Source organism: Nelusetta ayraudi, unplaced genomic scaffold (assembly GCF_046127955.1).
Source record: "Nelusetta ayraudi isolate G7.1 ecotype Tasmania unplaced genomic scaffold, CSIRO-AGI_Nayr_v1 ptg000135l, whole genome shotgun sequence".
NCBI classification, from domain to species: domain Eukaryota; kingdom Metazoa; phylum Chordata; class Actinopteri; order Tetraodontiformes; family Monacanthidae; genus Nelusetta; species Nelusetta ayraudi.
The window spans coordinates 10,229,192-10,247,705 of record NW_027466185.1 but is presented as its reverse complement, the minus strand read 5'-3'; the positions used below and the strand labels follow the sequence as shown (position 1 = coordinate 10,247,705).

At 47.1% G+C, this 18,514-nt stretch overlaps 1 protein-coding gene and 1 pseudogene across 1 annotated transcript; both read left to right on the top strand.

Annotated features, from left to right (window-relative positions):
- Positions 1-233: 233 nt before the first annotated feature.
- mfsd2ab (MFSD2 lysolipid transporter A, lysophospholipid b) lies at positions 234-15,787 on the top strand. Its single transcript, XM_076051798.1, has 14 exons — positions 234-460; positions 3,857-3,982; positions 4,798-4,922; positions 7,901-8,024; positions 8,990-9,068; positions 9,187-9,356; positions 9,479-9,569; positions 10,012-10,127; positions 10,323-10,406; positions 12,250-12,333; positions 12,480-12,592; positions 12,679-12,822; positions 13,169-13,345; positions 13,893-15,787. The coding sequence occupies exons 1-14, from the start codon at positions 371-373 to the stop codon at positions 13,942-13,944; spliced, it is 1,575 nt and encodes a 524-aa protein (XP_075907913.1). The 5' UTR covers positions 234-370; the 3' UTR covers positions 13,945-15,787.
- A 950-nt stretch (positions 15,788-16,737) lies between these two features.
- LOC142876921 (SOSS complex subunit C pseudogene) lies at positions 16,738-17,435 on the top strand (annotated as a pseudogene).
- Positions 17,436-18,514: the final 1,079 nt, after the last annotated feature.

Below are 18,514 nucleotides of genomic sequence, written 5' to 3'. Positions count from 1 at the left end.
TTTATACCGGTGAATATTTTACACTGAAATGCCATAAATTCGTATCGGGAACTTCCCTATCCACTTCTGTGTCTGCAGGCTGCCTGGCTGCAGCTGTTGCGTGGCGGTCGCAGACCCTGAGCCACGGGTCTGCGGTAGGGCCGCGCCTCCTTAGGGGCGGGGCCAAGGTGGGGTGAATGGCACGTTGGATGGGCGGGGAGCTGTAAAAAATTACTACATCCAAGTCCCCTTTCAGGCGCCGCGACATTTCAGTTTTCATACAGGCTTTGAAGGACGCAGTGGTTCGATTGGAAAGCACTTGATTGTTCTACAGTGCGATACTATATATTTTTGTTGTTGTTGGGCCAGTTCACCGAGACAACACTGTGCGATGGCCAAAGGAGAAGGAGGAGAGCAGTATTCCAACGCCAGTTTATTGAATAAACCCGTTAGCCCGGATGGCATCAAACTGGCCAGGAAGGTGAGTTCTCGATTGACTTTTAGAAAATATACATTTGTCACCTATTAGTCTTAAACCTCGGCGCAGATTTGGGTCTAAGATCCCCGGGAGACCGATAGGAGACAGCGGCTGGTATCCTTGATCGTTTGAATGAACGCAAGGAGCCACACCAGCACCGGTAGGCTGACATCGCCGGGGAGTGAGTCACGTCTGCTCAAGCTCGGCGCGCAAAGCTCATTGTATGTTCTTCGCCGGAAAACTTTTGCAAAAAGGTGCCGCAGTTTTACCGCAGTGAAATATTTTATTCGACTACAGCGGTGCAACTTACCAAGATCCACCCAGCATACCCCGTCTGAGCCAATAAATCCATCGCACCGCCGCCCCGAATTCACCGATCATCTGGCGACCGGCCGTAAAATAATAAATACATTTGTCGATGAAATAAATATTTGATAGTTTTAGAAATACTTGAATGAAATCCGTCTACGTTATACTTTCGTCTAATTTTGCTCGGATAGTTCACATTAACGTTGGATTTTAGTTAAACGGCCCAGAATCTTAGCTAAACGTACATGTCGGTTTATTTCATTCCAATATTGTAATGCTAGTTACGGGTTAGCACGACGGATGAGTGATATACCCTAAAATGTGCGTTTACACAATGATGCCTTCATTTTAACTATCTAAAATTCTGAATTTAAATCAGAATGAAATTGACCTTTGACGTGGTTGGGGGGAAAACACAGTTCCTATTTAAAAAACTGGGAACGCAATTCTCGAATCGTAGCCCATTATAGGGTACGTAACATAGAAATTCAAATGATATTTCCTCACATTTATTTAACGTGTAGGCTGCTGTGCTGCATTCAGGGGCTCCTCCAAAGCTCCTCCATCCGTAGCGGACTGATGGAGCGGACGGATCACTGGTTTCATGTTAAATAGCTGCTGCTGTTCAGGGTATTTAATTAAAAATCTTTTACCGAAATAACAACAAAAATCGTTAGTCGTCGTTATTTGTTGTGGTTTTTTTTTGTGTGGGCGCAAAATAGGAAGTTGGGGGGGACGGCATCATCTCCAAACTTGACTAAATAGTAGTTCGTTGTGCAACCAAACATTAGTTGCCGCATCATTGCAGTGTCGTTTGAAACTCTTCTCAGAATTCCTTTTTTAAGTCATCATCATCAAAAAAAAAAAAAAAAAAAAAAAAAGCAGAACAAAACAATGCGTTTGGTATTTCGGGCGCACGTTGGAACTGGTCGTCACATTTCCGACGGTGTCTGAACGCAAAAGGAAGCAGCCGGCAAAGGCGACGTGTCAGACTCAGAGGAAGCGGGGCATCATTTCCGAAATGCCGTTTGTGTGATGATAGTCACCCTGCGGTTCACTAACCCCAGAACATTTCCCCGTCCTGTGTCTTAAACCATGTATCCCAATCTACCCCTAATCCACCCTTTTCTGCTTCTGATCTTTGAGGGGCCCGGTAGCCTATCACCAGTGGTGATAACAGAGGTGACGGCCCCTCAGATAATGGTGGATTGCTCGCTTTAATGCCAGGGAACACACTCTTAGAACAGCCCATAACCGCCACGTTCCTGCCTGTGGGCCCACCGATCTAATAAAGGCACGGAAGTTAAAGCGGATCACTCTATGAGGAGCGGGTGACAGTGGCGCATGCCATCGCACTCTCACCGAGGGTTTCATCACAGGGTTCTTGTGATCAGCATAAAACAGGTGTGCAGAATTGCAGGGGGAAAAACTCTCTACATCCCCCTTAGAAACTAATCTGTGGTCACTGTGTCGCGTGATGCAGGCAGGTTGAGTTTAAAACCTCGGGCGCCGGGTTTGTCTCGACTGAACGCTAACGCCCATTGTGTTTTTCGGCCACCAACGTCTGAACAAATCGTTTTGCGGTTTCTCATTACAGCAGAGCCGTTTTCTTTTAAACGCCACTTCAACAAAGCCCGGCTTAGACGTCCTAACGTGAGAAAAGGTCTCAGGTTCAGTCATGGGCCCCAACCCTGACGAACCCTAACCTTCTGGGAGGCTCTGTCATTGACACATGTGCACGTTCTCCCGTGCTGTGTTTCAAACTTTCAAACACTTTAACGAGAAGTGGGCCACGTTACCTCTGAGAGCCTTGTTTTGATTGGGCAGGCGGGAAGGTGGTGCATGCATCGAACTCTGTCCCGACACAAGTTGTTGCTGCACTGGTTAGACTGCTGGGCATCTGTTTGGATTTGCCTAATCTGGCTGCCAAGGCGCTGTCACCACTGTTCTGTGTGTGTGTGTGTGTGTGTGTGTGTGTGTGTGTGTGTGTGTGTGTGTGTGTGTGTGTGTGTGTGTGTGTGTGTGTGTGTGTGTGTGTGTGACACCCTGGTGCTGTCATACTCCTGCACAGGAGTGTTGGTCTGTCAGGCCTGATGAAGTGATCACGTCTGCTGAGGGAAAAAGTGGAAAAGAAAAAGAAAAATGCCTTTTCCATTTTTCTGAGACAACCCGAGTGACTTGGTGTTTTTCCTGAGGTGTTCCCAAAATTTGTTATGTGACAAGGAGCCTTGGTGCCAAACAAAAGCTGCAGTAATTAATAGTTTAAGAGCCGTTCCACCTGAGGCGTTGGGGAATGCGTCATGGCTTTAGGAAGAAAAAAAATGAAGTGGAGTCGCACCGAGCGACAGGTTGAGGGTGAGATTTTCGGGTCCACGTAACAAGTTAACTATTTATAAGCGCTGGGCGGACTCGGCTGCCGCGCTGCAGTCACCTTGACGGCGGCTGTGAGCTGCTGTCATCGTCTCTACGAAGTGGACCCGCCCTCTGGCTGTGAGGGCTCGGCTTAGTCTAAAGCTGAAAAGGCCAGCGTGCCCCTGCTTGAATGTTTCGCCTGCACGGCAGTTCAAACAGTCCGGGTTTTTTTTTTTTTTAAACCCTCATTTGATTTCCTAATGGACGACGCCGCAAGCAGGAGAACCTCGTCGGACAGCACGGAGCTCATTCCGGATGTTCCCTGCAACACCTGTGTTATATGATTAGCCCTCTGTTTGCAGCCTCCCGCACAGCTCTCGGTCGTAGCTTCCTGCCGACATCGACGCTTTGGTGGACCTTCCGCGTGTTTAGAAGTGGACAAAAGCAAGGTGGGATTAGAGGGCGGACCAGAGGCCGCTTTCACGAGGCTGGGAGAGGTTTCGGTTCCCTTCTTGACATCACAAGCCGGTGTTTTTTTCCCAGAGTTTTAACACACACTTTAGCGGAAAGTGTTGCAAGCTTAAGAAGTAAACGGAGCACTTTTTTGTTCTGGTTTCTCGGGGGCGGGGTTCACCGAGGGGCTGAACGATTTGTGAAGTGGATTTTGCATCACGAGAAGCCTTTGATGAAATGCAATAACGAAATGTTTCTGTCCGCGTCTTGCTTATCTCTCCCCAGCGCGAGGACAAAAACAGGCTGTCGGTCTGCAGCAAGATATGCTACGCCATCGGCGGAGCGCCCTACCAGATTACGGGATGTGCCCTGGGTTTCTTCCTGCAGATCTACCTTCTGGACGTCGCCCAGGTGAGCAAGGAGCCTGAGATTGTCATCTGCCGCTGCTTCATAAGAGTCCCAGCTTGCTTTTAAGGAAGTGCTTGAAACAGAACACCACCCCTGTTTGTTCGTCCTGCACTCTGTGTTCCGCCACGACATGCGTGCTGGCACGGCCGTTAACGCCGACCTCCACCTCTCCTCCCCCTCAGCACTGTAAATGTCAAAGCACATCAACAAAGAGGCTGATTATTATAGGAAAAAAGAAGAGATGGGGAAAAAACTTTCTCCACTGTTTCCATCGCTGACTCCACAGTGGGACTCGGCTGCGTTTAAAAGCCTTCCGCATGGGCAAGCACAGCTTTTGGGCGGGTGGCGGGGGAGTGGTAGCACAGTAAGGAGGGGGCTCGCTTTAATGAGCTCTGACATTAATTTGATGCTGTGTCCCCACAGTAGCGCGCAAGTCAAACGCCTCCCGGGGAGCCCAGCCCTTTGTCCGGCCCGCGCCGCCGCTGATTAGCGGTCCAGTGGCTGCTCGCAGCGTGGCGCCGGTTACAGGCAGGAGCGCCGCTTTTATTCCTGCCTGGGCTCCCAGGCGCGTTCCGTCTCCTTAGGTAATCAGGAGACGAGCGGAGCTGCCAAGTTGCCCAGTTTAAAAATTCCGCATTGGATTCCCGTCGCCTTTTGACTCGTAACAGCGATTATCCGATTAGCGCTCATTGTGATGTTGTGTTTAAGGTTACGGCCAAAACTCTTTGCGTCTCTGTTTTTGCCTCCAGCTCGCTGGCGGCACTTCAGTGACTCCAGCGTACGTAACCTTTTTTATTTTCCCCACCTTTGATTTCCAGCTGGACCCCTTCTACGCCTCCATCATTCTGTTTGTGGGCCGGGCTTGGGACGCGGTGACGGACCCCACGGTGGGTTTCCTGGTCTCCAGGACCCCATGGACGCGTGTTGGACGCATGCTGCCCTGGTATGTTCGCCTTGACTCCACTTCGCTGTTCCATTTATTTATTTATATTTTTTTGTCCTTGAGCGCAGCAGGAAACTGCTGGGATGGGATGTTTTTTCCAGACCGCCTTGCTTGTCTCATTAACTTGTTGATGAAGGTCCGATAGCGTCACTGGGGCCCCTCGTCACATGACGGTGACGTGTTGTGGCGGTGGGAGGGGGTGGAGGAAGGGGGCTGCCCTTGGCGAGTCAGACCGCACGCTGGAAGTTTTCCAACCATTCACTCTAACATGTGCCGCTGTTATTTTTTGGGGGGGAGGCCCCGCGTTTGCCTCCTACCAAGAGGGGTTACTGTTGGGCGTGATGATGCAATCTGATTCTCTCACACACACGCCACCGCTGCATTTAGGTCATAAGATAAGCTGGTGTAAAAACTCCCCAGGCTGGGTTTTGTAAGAGCTTAGAGCAAAGTCACTGTCACTTTCTGCTGTTTATGGAAACAATAAATAAAGCACTAAAGTAGCTGCTTTTTAACAAGCTTATGACTGTGCAGTTTGTTGGTGTGGCTCCTTCTAGCCAGCCTGCGATACTGCTATGTTAATCCTCGTTTCCAAAGTTTTTTTTTTCATGTCCCATTAAAATGCATTCTAATGCAGTGGGACAAGCTGGAGGCTGAGCTTACCAGTGCTATTGCACTGCTTGTGCTGCACCGCCATTGTGGCGTTTGCTGACGCTGTGAAGTGTCACTTGTTCTGCACACTTTTGAACTTGAACACTGTTTCTTTAGCTTCTAAGAGCTCTAATAAAGAATTGTATTAGACACATATTATTGTCCAACTTGCATATTTGCAAATATTATTTAAGAGGCCAATGATAAAACATTGGCCTCTTGTGATGCGTGTGCCAGCCAGGCAGAGGAATTCTTCTTTTTTTTTCACCAGAGGTTACTGACCCCCAGTCGTTTTTTTTTAAATCGACCCTTCCCCCCACAGTACGATTACCCCTCCTCCAAGTCGCCCGCTTGCCTTTCTCTCACGTGCATTTCCAGCAACAAATCCAAAATGCTGGTACGCAGGAGAGATTTCAAATGACAAATAAACTACACTAAAAAGATATTGCCAGGAATGATTTGTCCAAACTTCTTTGTTATTAAAACACTGCCAGCTGCTTGTGTTGTCTAGGCACTTTTTGGCCACAGAAGGGAAATTAAATATATTTTAGAAAAGGCAGCCACTTCGTTCAGTCGGTGGCTAGCGCTAGCTGAGACAAAAATGGTGAAATGCACTTTTAGTGGCTCAAAATTAATTCTGCATCCCAAAATATGACCATTTCAATACAGTCTAAGATTGAAAAAAAAGAGAAGAAGACAGAAATGTGCAATTAAGCCTGCGTCAATCCAACTTAATGTCTAGTCAGGTCTGAGGATAGCGTGTCATTGGTCTGGTTGGCAGCTTTGATGAGGATGCTGAAGTTTGCTTCCAAGATGTGGGTCACGCTGACCACAGCACCACACAGCATCCTGACCCTGTATTGTCAGGGGCGGGGTGTGGTCGGCTGGGGAGGGTGGGGAGGGCGGTCGGACGACAGGATGGAAGAATGAATGGCATGTTGCGCTCAGTTGTTGGAGAGAGAGAGAGAGAGAGAGAGAGAGAGAGGTGGAAGCAGCAGGCAAAAGAAAAAGTGCTGCTCCCAGTCCCTGGAGCTCAGGGGAGGGGGAGGGGGGAGGGGAAAGGGAGCGAGCAGCATGCTGGCTCCTGATTGGTCCAGCCCACAACACACCACACGGGTGAGCCAATGACGCGCCCAATGCAGCGCTGTGAAGGGCTCCTGTTAGAGGCTGACTGAGGAATCCAAGGGAGGGGGTTACTCGAGTTCAGGTTTGACTCGAAGAGGCAGAAAAGGGATCCAGTGTCGCAGCCTCGCAGGGGCGGAAAAGTCACAAGTGACAGCCGCCAAGTTTATGCGCCGGGTCCACGCTGCGTGCTTTAAAAAATAAAATAAATAAATGCTGTTTGCACCCAGTGTTGGGCATGCAGAGATTCTGGATTTACCACTCGGCTGGGATGAAGTTACGATGTGTCACCCCTCGAGTCAATTTACCCCCTGACTAAGTTAAGAAAAAGGAAGTCCACATCGCATCACGATATTTTGATATGAAATCTTTTTATTTATATGGATTTATTTATTTATTTTTTGGCTTTCGGCGCATTTCACGAGCGCCATCGCAAACGTGACAGTGAAGCTCATCAATCATTAGCTCTGGTTTGGAATTCAAGAATGCATTCATTTAAAGCTTAGGCGGACCGTCATATGACGCCAGCCCCCCTCTAACTCCCCGCTCCCGCTGCTTTCACACAAGCGAGCAGCTAACACGGAGTCACATGGAGTGAAGGGGGAGAGCGATCTGATGTTCGTGACGTGCAAGTCGTGCCATTGGCTGTGAGGAAGACGCCTTCCTGGCACTCCTTGTGACTCGGCAGCGTGATTCACCTGACTTGCTGTCGAGGCGCGGCCCGCGTTTTGATAAGCACGAGAGGCGTACAGTGACGGTGACTGACAGGAAGCGTCTAATGGAATCCTACCAGGACTCCTTTGTTTTGAATTGACCTGTCATTGCGGAAGCGTGACGTGTGAGGAAGGACGATGGCAGCCAGTCAGGACGTGGGTCTGGGCCATGTAACAGGAAGTGACTCACAGATTCCTACTAGTGATGCAAGATCACTGTTTAGAAAAATGAGCTCATGGGTGCAGAATCAGGTGGTGGTGAGGCATTTGGGTCAGGAGGAGTGCACGATGACATTTGTTTACAAATGAATTCACTGGGATGTTGGGAAAGTTTCCAGCGCTGATCTCCCCCCTCAAACTGCTGTGGCCTTGAAAAGTAGCCGAGTGTGGATGCAGCAGGTGTGGGAGCTATCAGTAATAGTGATATACAAAAAGATATTTAGTGTTTTCATCCGCTGATGTTGCTGGTGTGTCTCTCTCTCTGCTCCTCTGCAGGATCGTCTTCTCCACCCCTCTGGCTGTTCTGACGTATTTCCTCATATGGTACGTCCCGCCCTTCGAGGACGGCAAAATCATCTGGTACCTCTTCTTCTACTGCGGCTTCCAGACGCTGCAGACGGTGAGTGCTGAAGCACAGACGCACGCACACACGCACTCACTCTACTGAAATCTTTCCACGAATCCACTTTTGGGAAAAGCAACCTTTTATGGCATTAACTGAAATGTTTTGTTTTTGAACCGATCTGATGAGACTGATGAAGTGTTGGAGTGCCCGCAGTCTGTTTCTGATGCCTATTAAAGGTCACGTGTGATGAAAGGTGCACTTGGTGAAAGACTTTAGTGTGTAGTCTTACACTGAACTCATGAGAAATGCAAAAAAGATCATTTCGGGTTTTTGTTTGGCTCCACTTTTCAGAAGCAGTGGGCCCTTTGTGATGTCACAGGGGGACTGATACTGTTCCTAATTTTTAGTCTGTTCATTGAGCCCCCTGAGAGCTGCTGTCCAAGGCCTCGGCTTTAGCGAGAAGCTATTACCAGGCTTTTTTTTTCCCGAGGTCGTAAACGGAGGGCTGACAACTAATTGCCAAATTCTGGAGATGGAAAGACTTTAATGAGCTTTGCAAGACTGCTCTGTTCATGACTGAAGGGAAAAATAATAAAGAAAATTGTAAATGCAATGGGACCTTTAAGGATATTCTGATTCTGACTCTAACTTCTTATGAATGTCAAGACTTTCTGCTAATTGAAATATAACTGCAGCTAAGAGGAGGTCACTTGAGCACAGGAACTAAATATATGAGGTAGCAACTTGTCATCAACCCGATCACACCTTTTATAGTCGGCTTGGGCTCTCCAAAAATACTCCTCACGTCGTACATTATGTACGTGTGTGCATTATTATGTACAGTACACTCATGTGTCATCTTAATAAATGAGGGTTTATTTGTAGTACAGGCCTTGATTTTGCCCACCTCCAAACAGCATGAGCATGGAGACAGATTTTCACACCTTTCTTGTTTTCTGCACTAAGCTAACTAGCCGAACTAGCGTCATTTTTTGCTTTTCTTTCCTTCCCCATATCAGTGCTTCCATGTGCCGTACTCTGCCCTCACCATGTTCATCAGCTCGGAGCAGAAAGAACGGGACTCGGCCACGGCTTACAGTGAGTATTTGTCAGCTGATTCAGGCGTCCGGTGTCTCTAAAGTATCTCGATCGTCGCCGCCTACAGTGACCCCCCTGCTGTCTCTCCTCCTCCTCCTCCTCCTCTTCCTCCTCCCAGGGATGACGGTGGAGCTGCTGGGCACCGTCCTCGGCACGGCCATCCAGGGCCAGATCGTGGGGATGGCCAACGCCCCCTGCCTGCCGGGCCCCGCTGAGCTGGCGGCGGAGCTGAGCAACGCCACGGCTGCCCTCAACGACTCGGCGCCGGTCATCTCCCTCGAGCACACGGTGAGCCGGCGGCGCAGCTCAGCTTAGCGGAGCGACCAGAATGAGCACTTGAGTAGAATTGGACAAACAAAGTTGCGTTTGCTCATCCTGATCCGGGTTCCCCTCTTCTTCCTTCTCCACAGAGAACGGCTTACATGATCGCCTCGGGCGTCATCTCCCTAATCTACATCCTCTGCGCCGTGGTTCTCTTCTTCGGCGTGAGGGAGAAAAAAGGTAAAGAATGAAAATCCTAAATCGGCTAATTTTCTCAACGAAAAGTTCATATTTAAATGTGATATTTGGTGTTGTGAAAATGTCAACAATTGAGCGCAAAGCTGCGGCCTCAGGCGAGAGGAAATTTACTTTTTTAAGTTTACCTGCGGAAGAACCCGTCCCTCGCCAAGCTAATCTTTTAACTCAGGATTTTAGGCAAAGTCTGGCTTCAGCTTTGTTTGCAAATGATTGTCCTAAGAGGATCGTTGGTGACATTTCCCAGCTCCCAGGGGGCCAATAGAAATGCACTGCAGTGGCTCCATGTGCTGGTGCGACTGTGGTGTGAGGTCGCGTGAAGGATGCCCCGCCCACGTCAGGCCCACTGTCATGGAAGTTAACAAAGTTTAAACTTGGATTCATGTTTTTTCTTCCCTCTTTTCTGTTCTGTTTCCCCTCCATCCAGACTGCCACCCCAGGTCCGAGCCCATGTCTTTCTTCCAGGGCATCAGGCTGGTGATGGGACACGGGCCCTATGCCAAGCTGGTCATGGTTTTCCTCTTTACCTCGCTGGCTTTCATGGTGCGTTTTCCGGAACCGTCCCCTTTTTCTTGTTTGTGCTCAAGTCGCTAGTTTGTTCGTTTCCAGTGGCTCTAAGATTTGGCCCGGAGCTGTTTAGCCTTGTTTACATGTGCGCGTATGTTTACCCACATGTTTGTTCGTGCGTTAATTAAAAAAAAAAAAATTGGACTGAGCATCTGTTTGATCCCCTTCCAGCTCCTGGAGGGAAACTTTGCCCTGTTCTGCACCTACACGCTGGGCTTCAGGAACGACTTCCAGAACATTCTGCTGGCCATCATGGTGAGCTGAACGCGCGCACACACACAAACACACACAGGTGATGCATTCTAATTGTAGCTAGCCTCAGCCGCAGCATCGCCATAGCGACGGCGCTGCTATCGTAAATTAGTGCTAGCAGATAAAACCCCGAGACAAAAGGCGTCGTCCCAGGACGATGGCGAGGATCGTCTCCCCTCACAAGGCCGCCTTCACGCCGGGGCACCGTTCGTCACGACGGCTGTCGGCTCTGCCCGAATGCCATCCTCTTCCCACAGAGCTGAGAGGCCGGCTTGTTTATTACACCCTTTATCTCTTGGACGGAAAACTAAAGAATCACCTCGGATTCCTGACGGGCGCCGTAAACCCAATCAATCCGCCGGTGTGTGAGCCTCCTGCGTGGTCGCTCGGCCCCCCCGACCGCTCGGCCTGAGAATGCGGAGGTTACCGGGTTTGGAGAGATTACGCACTTTGATCCTTCACTTTATGGAAGGGATTACAGGCCGAAAGCGTTGATCTTTTTTTTTCTTCCACCGTGAAGGTACGTTTATCTAACAAAATGGCTTTTTAGCCACTGAGTTTTTCCGACAGTAGCGGCTCCAGAAGCGCTAATCCTCACCTCGTGCGATTCACCTGGACGTGTCACCGAAGCTCAGCTGTCAACACGTTAAATTAGGGAGCGTTGCGTGAAGGAATCCTCCCGGACCGACGCGGTAAAAGTGGACTGAAAGGTTTTGCGATGTTGTGTTGATCAATGTTCCCTCCAGAGCTGGACAGTGTTTTGGGAAAAGTGTCCCATGTTTTTGCAACTCGGTCCGATTTGTCAGGGAACACTCAGTTTCTATATGACTACTGCTGCAATAAAAAGAAAAATTCATTGAAAGGCTTCTTTCATGTGGTTCCCTGAGAGGGGAAAAAGGTCGATGGGAGCTCATACGGTGGAAACTGGCTCGAGTCCCTGCGTTTCCCTCTCCAGGACTTTCATGCAACATCTGCGCCATTGTGTTGGAAATGTCTCATGGAGAAAAATAAAAAAGCATGCAAATAATTATTCATTTGCAAAAAAAAAAATATATATATATTTTTTTTTTGCATAATTGGACCAGGAAAGAAATTCCCTTTCTCTCTCTTTTCAAATTTTATCATGGATGATGTCATGGCAACAAACGCAGTTTAGGCCTTTTTATTTGGACCATGAGAAAAGTTTAGTTGCGCCTCAGCTGCGCGTTATCTTTACCTCAGGCAAACATGCCGAGGGGTCAAACCCATTCTCCCTCTGCTCGGCAGTCGTGAGCGACTCCTGCCGAGGATTGCGTCACATTAAGCTCCAGTTTGTTTTGAGTAAAAGTGAAGGGGGGACAAAAAAAACCCCAAACAAAACAAAAACTTGCTGTTGTCCGTGGTGTGAGACGAGAGGGGTGCGACTGCTTTCCACATCGGCGCACAAGCGCGAACGAAATCCCAAACGGAAGCCCAGGCATTTCCAGAATGCACCGAACGTTGTGCCTCTTTGCCGTTATGTAATGGAAGGCCGAGGAAGCCCACTTGTTGTCCCGCTGCGGTCGTGTTGACCTTCAGCAAATAAAGGGCCTCTCGTGAAGTGCATCGCTAATTCCACTAGTTTTGTTTTTGTGTCCAAACTTGGCAGCCCCTGAGGTATTAGCATGCCTCTGGTGTGATAAACACAACTCATCCAACTGATTGTAATCTGTGATTTTCAGCTCTTTTTGTTCACGCAGAAAATGCTTGAAATTAAAGCGCGCCTGTGAAAATGAGTCGTGAGCGGGACTGGTTCACCGCTATCCTTTTATCTCGCGGCCAATCGGGAAATCTCAACCAATGACTGTGAATGTTTGTCTTTCCTCAGCTCTCTGCAACTCTGGCCATCCCCTTCTGGCAGTGGTTCTTGACCAAGTTTGGGAAAAAGACTGCGGTTTACGTCGGATCCCTGGTGAGCCAACCCTTTTAAATCTTGCATGATGAAGCACTTTTTTTAGCGAGAGAGGAAGCTACTTTGTCCCTTTAAGCGGAACCACTCCAGTGCCATTAGGAGATTTAGTGCGTTTGAAAGTGTCTAAGTGTTGCTCTTCTCCGCAGTCCGTGGTTCCCTTCATGATCCTGGTGGTTTTCGTCAAGAGCAACCTCATCGTTACCTACATCGTCTCCTTCGCTGCCGGAGTCGGAGTGGCGTCGGCCTTCTTATTGCCCTGGTGAGACTCCCCCACTCCCTCAAAATGTGTTCATTTTCTCTAAATACATTTCTGACAATCCATATGATTTCCGACTCCGTTTTTAGGTCAATGCTGCCTGACGTCGTCGACGACTTCCAAGTGCAAAACCCCGAGTCCAACGGCCACGAAGCCCTCTTCTATTCCTTCTACGTCTTCTTCACCAAGTTTGCCTCTGGAGTCTCTCTTGGCATTTCCACGCTCAGTTTAGAGTAAGTGGACCTTTTTCCTAATCGACACATTTCTACTTCTGTGTGTGGGAACCATGCCCAACTGTTGGCCTGAGCCATGTGACTCTGACCAAGTATAAAAAGTAGTGTAAATTAGGCTAAGCCAAATCTCCCGGTACAGAAATCCCACTTGAAAGGCCCAGGAATTCCTTTTTATTGCTTTTGAGCAGATTTTGTACAGTGAGGCTGTAGTGTAGCATCACATGAGGGACTCACGGTGAGTCCAGGGGGGTCCCCACGGCGCGTGACTGACCCAACTTAAACGCATTAACTTGTGTTCTCAAGTCTAATTTCTTTTTTCTCTCTGTCTCGGCTTCTCCTCGGACAGTTTCGCCGGCTACGTCACAAGAGGTTGCTCCCAGCCGGAGGAGGTGGACTTGACCTTGAAGGTGCTGGTCTCGGCCGCCCCCGTCGCTCTCATCATCATCGGCCTGTCCATACTCTACTCCTACCCCATCGACGAGGAGAGGAGGCAGGGCAACCGCAAACTGCTGCAGGAACAGAGGTGAGGCTTCAGCTGCTCGGCCCATGAAACATTTTCTGAATCAGTAGGATTCGCCTCCCTCAGCCGTGCGGTGGCGGGCTTGAGGAAAGTTGGCTCTGTGCAGGCCATTAGGCCGGCTTTCTATAGAGACTCTCTGCCAGTTCAAACATGTTGCCACAGCTCGAGGCTTCCTATTGGCGCGAGAGCTGATACTGGACACGCGACGGCACTTTGGCGATCCGCGGTGGGCCGCGCTGTTTAATTAAGCTCTTGCCAAAAGCACTTGGTACTCAAGCAAAATGAAGCACCAAGTGGCTTTTTTCTGTTTTGTCATTTTATTATGACAAATCGGCCCAGCTCTGGTCTTGCTCTGTGGATTTGAACAGCCAAATGCAGTCGTTTCCTGCTCAGGTCACAGCTGAGGGGAAGCTGATTTGTTCGGAAATTCCAAGACCCACTAAAAACGCTTTGTATTATTGTCCAGCTGCATCACAAGGTTATTTTTACGCGGATGAGGAAATCAAAACTCCTGCTGAAACCAACTTGCGTCTTTTCTGTTTCCTCTCAGGGACGAGGCAGATTCAGAGACGGACTCCACAGAACTGGCCAACATGATCTAGGCACAACTTGGAGAGCCCATGGACCCAACGGCGGGCCGACGAAATGGGATTTTTGCACTAGGCCGGACCAACGGACTTGGACCGTCAAGATCACACAGACACTGCCTTGTCCAGTACAGCTGCTGCTTGCTGCTCCACGACAAAAAAACACAAACAAACAAAAAAAAAACAGAAAAAAAAAATCTTAACAAAACGTTAATCCAGTTTAAAACATCACTCTTTTTAGTTCCATCACATCTGAAAAGCCTTACTTCTTTTGTATGAGGTACTTACTTTGGAGTACTGTGCACAAACCCTCTTTTACAATGTCGAGGGTAGTTTCATCCGACAAACCGCACACAGCTGTGAAACGTCACGGGAGCTCGGTGGCAGCGGAGATGCAACCGTCGGTGCTGCTCAGCGGAGGTGAGCCGTCTCCACGCGTGCACCCACCGACGCATTCTTTGGCACTTGACAACTCTAAGGTGTTTATGTTTTCGGACAAAACGTGCCCAAAGGGGGCGACCTTGCGACGGTCGGCTGTTTCTACGTCGCAGGTGCCCAAAAAAACGTGTTTTTTGTCTTGAGGTTTTTTTTTTTGTGCATTAACAGTTACTCGTCATCGTTTACTTGGACCCTGGTGGCCAGTTTGTTTCAGTGCCTTTCCATTGCCTCTCCCATTGGACATCGGATGTCTTTGGTGAAGCCACGTTAGATGTTGGAACTCCATGGCCAGACTGTACCAGCTGCGCTCCAAAGGGCTCCCTCTGACTCCCCGTCAGAGTGCCGAAAAACCACTACAGCATTTAGTTGGCGTAAATAATTGTATTATTTATCCAGCATTTGCATTTTCATCCTTTATATTATTTATAGGAGAAGCTACTGAAGACAGGAAATCATTTTTTTTCCTTCAAAGGCTTTTGTTTTCTGTTATGCAGAACTAATCTACCAGTTTCATTATTTAAGTATTAATGTTGTTGGATTTTACTTTCTTTCTCGCTTTTTTTTTTTTTTCTTAAACAAAAACAAACAAAAAAAAAAATCCATGTGTTCCTGGAAGAGAGTGTCTTGCGGTATTAAAAGTCTATTTAAGGTTTGAGAAAAATTGTATGGGCGTCAAAAAATAATACTTTTTTTTTAGAACATTTGCACACCTTTTTAAAAATGCATGTCATAGACACACTGTGTTTGCTTCTTTGCATTAAAAAAAAAAGGGAAGCACATGTTTGTCAGGGAGGAAGATTGGAAAACATTGCAGTGCGTTTGTGTTGTTTCCACTCCCTCCTGTTGCTGTTGTTGTTTGTTGAAGGCACTAGGATGTGTTGTGATCATCTCAATCCCTGTCGTGAAAGTGTGGGTTTACATTCTTCATATCTCCCGATATGATAATGTGTACATAGTGTCATATGTTATACATACATGTTACATCCTCGACGCGTTGTTTCTGACAACTGGGTTGCAAGTGTGAATATGTCCATATTTGTTTCTTTGATTTCTGTCTTCCCCAATTTCCTTAAAGGTTACCCCAAATTCTCTAGATGCAATGACTGTGCCATGCCCTGCCTGTAATAATTGTACATCCTGTAAGTCGCACCCTGTTTTATTTTCTTTCCCCTGGATCTGTTGGTGTATTTTCCTCATGACTCTTGAGGCTGTAGCCAAACTGTGTGAGCTTTAATCCCGACATGGGAACACACAGAAGCCTTGTATACATGCCTCTTATGTATATATTGTATGTAAAGACTTGTAAATACTGTACCTTTGATATTTGTGGCTGCAAGTGAAATGAACTGTAAGGTCGTTATTTATGGAGAAAAAAATATGAGTTTTAAAGAATGGATGATAATAAAAACTAATATGTGTACTATGGGTGTTGTAGAATTCCTTAGTGAATGAAAAGTATTAAATAATGGATAACTAAATAAATTTTTATTTTTTTTATTTACATGAGAAGGTGGCCATATTACAATATAATACAGTTCTTTGGTGTGAGATCACTTCAGAAAATGGGTTAACAATATTGTTTGCGATATGCGTTGTTGCCTTTATATCCAAGATCCATACATGGATTCTAGTGAGATGGATAATACGACGTTTCGGCAAATTCACCAGTTACCATAATTTTAACCATATCTCCTTGACTTGCCAGTACTTGTTTTGACAGAGGAACAAACTGTTCAGCAAACACTCAAAACTCATCAAACAGACAATCCAACAACTCGAAAATACTCTCGAGGACAAGTTGTGACCTACACATTCGCAATGTATTGCTCTTACTTTAATACGTGTTCGCATAAATACATTGTCCATCAACGTGTAGACAAAGCATTGCCCCTGTTCTCAGAGGTTCTGTGTCTCAAACAAGACCGACAGTGTTTCAGTGAGCAACATGAAATAATTTAATACAAATATGTTCATGAGTTTTGTTATGTTCACCAATCAGTAGATTATTACACGTATCTGACATCTATGAAAGTTTACCGCCTTTCAACTGTGATTTGGAAACTTAATTGGCAACAATAATGAAGCCTCAATGGTGCAGCTCACTCAACGCCAGCGCCATTGCCTTTTAATGGTAACAACTGCCACCTGGTGGTGAAAGTTGTGTTTCTTATGATGAGTTGAATAACAAAAAAGTCTGAGTGTCAGGTCATTTTTGCTACAGTACCAAATTAGTTCCCATTATATGGGTCATCTTGTCTCATTATTTATAGTGTCTGCTGTTCTATTATTATTATTTTTTAATAACAAAAGGCAGGAACTTAAGGGAAACGGCGTGCTTTTATTTCGAAGGACTGGCGGAAACATACACACGCGCCGGAAAATAAATCTAACGGATGCATCCCTACAGCGAGTCCATCTTTCCATGCATTTAAAAAAAAAAAAAAAAAAAAAAAAAAAAAAAAATCCAAACTATCTAGATGATCGCCTCCAAGAGGAAACGGCAACGTTTTTGTTTTTTTTACGGAACAACTTCTAAAATCTCCCCATCTCTCTTCAAACCCCGCTGCTTGCTAGCTTGACATGGCTGCTAACCCTCCGGCTCCGGGCTTTCAGAAGGCGCGGGCAGCCATTCTGGCGGAGCTGGACAAAGAGAAGAGGCGCCTCATCCAGAACCAGTCAATGAACAACCCCGGGGCCAACATTCCGCTGTCGTCCAGGCCCAGCCTGAAGGAGGTGCGGGACAGCGCCGAGCAGCAGCACATCGCCGCCCAGCAGAAGGCCGCCCTGCAGCACGCCCACGTCCACTCGACGGGCTTCTTCATCACGCAGGACTCCTCGTTCGGGAACCTCATCCTGCCGGTGCTCCCGAGGCTGGAGCCGGACGTTAACTCGAACCCTGTCGAGAAGCACTGAGCCCCTCTCTGTTTTTAAAGGACAGTCCCCCGCTCTCATACGCACGCACGGGAATCTCCTGTTTCGCAAAGATTTACTACTCATTATTGTCTGCTGCTTGTGTAGCTGACAAACTTGTACGTCTGCTAAAAAATAAAAAGGTATTTTTTTATCGACTCCTCGCTACTTTTGCATAATTTTCACAATGAGTGCAAAATTGGAGGTTCTATAGAGAAAAGCAACCTCTTTTGTCTAGCTAAGTGACCGATATTGCAATTTTCATTACGACAACGTTAACAACGTCCCCCATAAATTAGAAATGATTTACTTCTTGTGCTTGCTTCATATACCCAAAAGTATCAGCTGTTGTCTCAAGGGGAATGGGGGAGTCCTGTCCCGGTTACGTGGCACAGAAAGGCACTATTTATATTAATCTGGTTGCAGTGAAGCCAACAGAAGCACAGATATGTGGAAAAAACGTACAAGTAACATTCAAACAGGAAAATTGTCAGGTCTTTTCATATTCTTGAGTCAGTAAAACAAAGACAATGAACTCTGAAGGCAGTAAAAAACAAAACTCACAAAAATGTAGTTTCAGCACAACGATGCAAACAGAACAGGCTTTTTGTGCTTTTGATAGTTGATAAAGCACAGGTGAAAAACTCAACTGAAAACCTTGAAGAATAAAAGATGCCAAAAATCATGACAAGTTTGGAATAAAGTAAATAGTGACTGGCACAATGCAGGACAGAGGTGTGTGTTGAATGACACTGAAAACATGGGTATTTACATGAGTTACTTTCACAAACAATCTGAAGACCAAGAGTCACAAGTTGGGAAATTAACACTGAACTAGATCATGAAATAAAGAAAAAACAAAACAAAAAACAACAAACTGGCATTTTAAGGTCTAAAAAGTAGCTGTGAGAACTCTCCTCAGCACCAAACAATGTCACCAGAATGATAGACTAAACATAGGAATGGCCTAAAACCAGAAGAGAAATCGATGTCACTCAGAGGGGGAGAGAAGGAAAAATGTATAATGCTGAACCAAACGAAATCACACAACCACAATAAAACTGTGCTCAAAACAAACAACAGAAAGCCAACTGATTGTGTTAACTCTTCAGATGGCAAACCGAGAAAACAGCTGGAACCTCATTAAATAGAGTCCTAACTGATTGCTGCCAGCTGAGGATGATCACCACAGGCGCACCCAAGAGCTCTTGATGAATCGTGGTCCTGAGGAGGGGAT